General features: G+C 41.3%; 1 protein-coding gene and 1 long non-coding RNA gene across 5 annotated transcripts in view; both read left to right on the top strand.

Annotated features, from left to right (window-relative positions):
- rgs19 (regulator of G protein signaling 19) overlaps positions 1-4,249 on the top strand; it is an 84,543-nt gene extending 80,294 nt beyond the window's left edge. For all 4 annotated transcript variants that reach the window (XM_008110212.3, XM_003220718.4, XM_062979067.1 and 1 more), the window contains 3 exons: positions 708-782; positions 1,720-1,954; positions 3,547-4,249. In XM_008110212.3, the coding sequence (XP_008108419.1) occupies positions 708-782; positions 1,720-1,954; positions 3,547-3,735 (499 nt within the window). In that variant the 3' untranslated portion in view covers positions 3,736-4,249. The remainder of the gene's footprint in view (positions 1-707; positions 783-1,719; positions 1,955-3,546) is intronic.
- LOC134298543 (uncharacterized) overlaps positions 1-6,169 on the top strand; it is a 243,715-nt gene that overhangs the window by 133,852 nt on the left and 103,694 nt on the right. The gene's annotated exons all lie outside the window — the stretch shown is intronic.

Raw genomic sequence — 6,169 nt, forward strand, 5'->3', positions numbered from 1 at the left:
ACTATGAGGAATGGCTTAGGGAGCTAGAAAAGAGGTTGTTGAAAGAGGACATGATATCCATATTTAAATATTTGAAAGCATGTCACATTGAGGGGCAAGGTTTTTTTCTGCTGCTCTGGAAATTAGGACACAATGGATTTAAACTGCAGCAAAAGAGATTCCACCCAAACATTAGGAAGAATTTCCTGATAGCAAGAGCTATTTTGCAGTGGAATATGCTGCCTCAAGAGGTCACCTTTTTTTGGAGGTTTTTAGCTGAGGCTGGATGACCATCTGTTGGGAGGCCTTGGATTGTATGCATGGCAGGGGGTTAGACTGGATGGCCCTCGGGGTCCATCTGTAGTGCATGTATTTACTGCATTTACTACAGTAAATACATGTATTTACTGTATTCATCTCTGGATGCACAAATTGGACTCCTGTTGTCTCCTAAATTGTGGGCAAACACTGGCCTCTAGTGGTGTCTGAGAAGAACCGCATGCTGGTTAATCTATTTCCAAGGAGGAAGCTCTGTCTATCTCAGCCAAAGTAACAAAAGTTCATACAGCACCTTTAAGGAAAAAAAGTTTCAGTTGGCTGAAGCTTTTGTGGATTCTTCATTTACAGAAGTGAAATCTTCTTCCAATTGAGCTTTTGGCCCCACAGGGCTTTCATTGTGATGTTTTGTCTATCTATACCATCTTTTCCCTTGCCTTTTCGGTTGTTAGGAATGAAGATCGAGAGCGGGCATGGAGGGCATCACGAGACACCAAACTGGAGACCATTCCAAACTGTGAATCCTGGTGAGTTGCCTTTTAGTCATATATAGGAATATTGTGTTCCACAATTTCATGACTGTGTCTCTAGGACTAGGGAACTGTCCAGCCCATTTTAAAAAAAATTAATTCACTTTTAATGTTATTGCTGTTTTTCTATCTCACCTTCTCCTTAATGGGTTAACATTCAAACCAGCTAACAGACATGACCAATTGTGTAGTATCCTTATCAGCCACACATATTTATGGATTTTATTTTTTTAAATGAATTTTATCTCACCATTCCTCAAGGAAGGTAAGAAACAAGACAAAAATTAAGTAATAAAGCCATTAAAAAACATCTTTTCATTGAAACATTTCAAACTGACCTTTCCATTCACACTGGAGGTCACAGGCAAGATTGGAATAGATATGCCCGTATGTTGCAACTCAAATGAAAGGAAAACAGACTTCCATCACTCATAGTTGTTTGGAGAATCTTTATTAGTAGTGCCATAGCCATGAATATGTAGGGACCATGGGGAAAAACCTATAATGGATGTGCGAGATCTAGGTTACACATTCGTAACTGTGATAGTAAATTCTCACCATTACGGGGTGTTTTAAAAAAAAAAGGTTCATTCGGTCCAAAGTTGAGAGAACAGCTGGGAAATAGATACATAAATATAGAGCTAAAATGTTGTACTTGAAGAGTTGCAAAAGAAAAAAAAATCTAGAATAATCATTAAGGAATTAAATGTCCATATGGAAAGATGCACATATTCAAGGCTATGCCCAGTATTTTGTACTTGGAGATGCAGCAAAGTGTTAAGAATCACCAACCAGACTACATCCTGGAGTAAAGTGCTGTGATTCAGCAGGACTTGGGTGGAATCTCACTGAATTATCTCTGGTTCTTCCCCTCCTATTCCTTGTGGTTCCTTGGGCGCTGCTTCCTGGTGGATGGGCCGGGCTGCATCTACAGTGCCAAGCCGACCTCTGAGGAAATCAAGTGCTGGTCGCAGTCATTCGACAAGTTGATGAAAAACCCAGCTGGCAGGAACGTGTTCCGGGAATTCTTACGGACTGAGTACAGCGAGGAGAATATGCTTTTTTGGCTGGCTTGCGAGGAACTCAAAAGCGAGTGCAACAAGCACGCCATTGAGGAAAAGGCACGGATGATCTATGAGGATTACATCTCCATTCTTTCACCCAAGGAGGTACTAGATTTTATTGTTTCAGGTAGCTCAAAGTCATACATGGATGGGAGACTGCCAAGGAATCCCTGGTGCTGTAGTCTATGTTTCGAGGAACACAATGGCAAACACCTTGTGAAATTCATGGGGTTACCATAACAAAGAGCTTGTATACAAGTTGTCTGTTGCATTAGAAGTTGGTGGCTTCCAATGCATCTGCTTTGAGTCTTTTGGTCCTCACTTTAAATGAGCTGTCCAAGATACTAAATTCTATCTCTAAATAGGTTTTGCACCCGGAAACACTCCTTTAAAGTTTATACTAAAATCCAGAGTGGATCTACTGTCCTAATGACATGAGAGCTAAATGTCAACAATGAAAATAAGTCAATGCACAATGCTTATGGGGCTTAATTGACTCCTCAGTTGGAGCCTAACTTACTAAAGTTATGTTTTTTGGACTACAAGAATCCACCATGGGCACTGGCCATGCTGACTAAGCATCTATGGAATTGTAGTTTAAGAAATAAGCTTTCCCAACAATAAGCCTGAAGTTAGTCCCAGGCATAATAGGAGGGTGGACACAGCCTCCATCCTTTAGAGACTGAACTGGGTCCAGATTTGGGGAGGCTCTTGGGGAATTGCGCTCCTTCAACCAGATAGGGACCTGATACCTTTTGCAGCTGTTACAATGACCCACTTCCTTGCCCTCTTCTGTGAACCCACTCTGCACAGCTACTTAGAGGGAAAGGTCAAGATGTATAGGTGATTTTGCTGTTTTTCGTAGTTGTTGTCTTGGAGAGAACCAATACAAAGAGCAAGAAGAGCAGCTCTGATGTTGCTGGTGCCTCTACCTTTTTTGTCATTGTGTGTGGGATATAGAGATTGACCACTCAGAATAAACAGCCCTACATTTAGATTTGTTGTCATTTGGAAGCAATGTTCTCAGCTATCAATACAGTCCTATATAGTGAAGGATGGTGTCTTTACTGTACCCTAAAAGCCAAAGTTCAGTGCCTTTTGGAATAGACTAGTGCTAAAAGTATGCATTGTTTGGAAAAAAAATAGGAAGCAAGACATTTTTGTCCTTCTTTCATAATACATGAACCTAAGGCCATCCACTGTAGCTGATTGTAGCTTTGGGACAGTAGAAAGGAAGTATGTATTCACTTAGTGAATACAGAAACATCTTGATAGCTAGTGGCTTCCATGTCACAGGAGAGGTGAAGCCAAGTTTTTAATTCAGATTTTGAAAGAGATTTGCATGAGGTTGAGCTATCCAGCGTACTAAACCGAGTCCCAAATTTGCTTCAGTATGTTAGATAGTTCCTTTTACCCTATAAAAAAAACCCAAACAAACCCTAGGGTGGATTTACTGTTATGTTGCCACTACACTAACACAAAATAGAATGATGACTATTCAGTTAAGGATCAAAAACCTAGAACACTTTGTTAACTCTCAACACCCAGAAGAGCACATGTTTCCAAATTGTAAGTCTTGATGCTGTCATACTTTGTTTCATATCCTAGTATGGTCCTCTTACTCTGCATCGGTTCTAGCCTTCCTTTTCTCTTTCTATATGATTTCCCCCCTGTGTGTTTTTTCTCCTGTTATTCAGGTCAGCTTGGACTCGCGTGTGCGCGAAGGCATCAACCGCAAGATGCAGGAGCCATCCTCACACACATTTGATGATGCACAGCTACAGATCTACACCCTAATGCATAGAGACTCCTATCCCCGTTTTCTGAACTCTACCATATATAAAACGTTGATCCAGAGTGTCTCCCGATCATCCTCAGAGTCCTAAGCATCCTATCCCACAAACAACTGCCTGGTGGTACAAAATACAAAGTGATGGTTCCTCTTTCAAGCATCAGGTGTTAAGTTTTATGGAGGAAAATTGGCTCTCCCCACTTGGTCATGCAGAATGAAGACCTAAAATGATACCCCTGGTACAGAAGAACCCCTAATCCTCCTCAGCTGTGAACTACAGCCTGGTTTGTCCAGTTACTGGAAAGATTACTCCCATTTAGCCCATCTGGTCTTCTTCCAACAACAAAAAACTGAACTGTCATGCAAACCTCAAACTCAGGCCTCTGCTTTTACTACTGAATCCATGTTGGCAAACTAGTCTTGTCTGGCCACACAGAAGAACTGGAGTACAGGAGGGGGCAACCAACCCATGAGGGTGGGGGGTGAGTTGGGGAAACCTTGGGCATCATTGAGTGAAAAAAAGGCCAAAGTCCACATTTTCTTAATGTTGTTCTCTCTTTGATCTGTCTCTTTTTCTTTTCTGTTTAAACAAAGAGTTATTTCCATGATGGTCCTGTAGTAGTAACTTCAGCCAGGGCTAGTCTCTTGGGCCATTTAGCATAAGAACGATGGTACACAGGTTTTGGAGGAATACCAAAGAACCTTGTGTTGGTCAGTGGCTCTGGGGTCAGTTTGTTTCAGGGTTGCATTCATTTCAACTTGGGCTAGACTTCTCTTAACTCGGTGATTAGTTTTGAAAAAAGAACAAGGCTTGAGGTCAAAGCTCTTAAACTTTGACATTTTGATGTCTGGGATGTTCCAGGGATAACAATTCACACTAGATAGATGATCACAAAAAACCCCAACCTCGAGTCACACATTTCCCCAAGGATTCTGTTTCTGTTTCAAGCCACATTTCCCCAAGGATTCTGTTTCTGCCTTTCATACAAAAAGGCAGAGAGTACAATAACTTTTCTAGATTCCTGATGAGCCTTTTCTATGGCTCCAGTAAGTTTCTCAATGTTTAGGCTGTATCTGGCTTGTGTTAGGCTTTTCTTGGCTGACACAGGTCTTGGGTGCCTTCTGTTGTAGCATCCAGATCCAAAGGAGTTTCTTGAGCCTGTCAGATCCTGGTGAAGTTTGGTCCTCTATGGGAGATTCCAAGTTTTCTTGGGAGAGGGAAAGGGGCATTCCCATGGCTGAAAAAAATTAATCTGCCAAGCTTTTTCTGGAAGCTGAACTGCCATCAGCAATGCAGTTTTTCTATCAGAGATGCAGCAGTGAGGGACCATGGGCTACCTTATTCATAGAACCATAGAGTTGGAAGAGACCACACGGGCCATCCAATCCAACCCCCTGCCATTTATTTCCCAATGATTGGGAACAAATAAGAGCAGCGTTTCATAGCCCCCTGTGGCCTAGCAGTCATGCCACTGTGAGTCCTTGGGCTACTCAAGACTACTAACGTGGCATACTGTGAAAACTGGATGGTGACCTAATTCAGCGTTGGACAACACACAAACAGCTTCTGTCACCTGGCATTTTTGCAGCCTACACAGCAACTTACGTTTTCACTGGTGGAAATATGAAAGAAAACGTATTTTCACGTGGATATAAAGCACATAGTCTCTGCTTACCATTTGTGTGTGTAAAGATACCCGGGGAAAGAGAATGTTTTTTTCAAAAACAAATGTTGGTGCTGTTTTTCCAGAAGCAGGGTGGACTTTTGCAGGATCTAGATCAGGCATGGGCAAACTTCAGCCCTCCAGGTGTTTTGGGTTTCAACTCCCAGAAATCCCAGCCATCTTACAGGCTGTTAGGAATTGTGGGGTTGAAGTCCAAAACACCTGGAGGACCGAAGTTTGTCCATGCCTTATGGATAAAATCTGAGTTACCTAAGACCCAGCTTACAAGGATGTTATGTGACCTGTAGGAATGGAAAGATGATTTCAAAGCATCCTTCCCCACCCCCAAAATCCTGAAAAATATGTTTTTTGAGTATCAAGATGTTGTGATTTCAAGAATCCTGGACTGATGGCAGTCTTCACAGTTCATAACTTATTCTACATAAAGTTCACATATGATGGTTGGCACAAAAAATACTGTTTTCTCTTCAGGAAACAGAAAAATATTTCTGTACAGTACTGTTTTCTGTCCAGAAACATGTTTCTTATGCAGAAAATGTTGCAATTGGGGCATTCCATGTGAAATTTGCAGGGTTGCTATTCACTGAATGTAACTTTCTCTACACAGAAAACAAGTTTTTAGGCAGAAATATTTTACATGGAAAAAACTGAATCACGTATGAATTTTGCACAGAAAATTCAAAATAGGTTTGAAAAACATGTGTTTCAAGATTTTTCTCTCAGCAGAAAGAAAATTGCTGATTACCTGCTACAGTGGAATACATAACTGTACCTGTTAGAAGAATACAGAGCTCCACCTTTTCTACTAGCAGAAAATCAAGCTGTGAAGACTTAGAGAGATTT

This window comes from Anolis carolinensis, chromosome 4, assembly GCF_035594765.1.
Source record: "Anolis carolinensis isolate JA03-04 chromosome 4, rAnoCar3.1.pri, whole genome shotgun sequence".
In the NCBI taxonomy this organism is placed as follows: domain Eukaryota; kingdom Metazoa; phylum Chordata; class Lepidosauria; order Squamata; family Dactyloidae; genus Anolis; species Anolis carolinensis.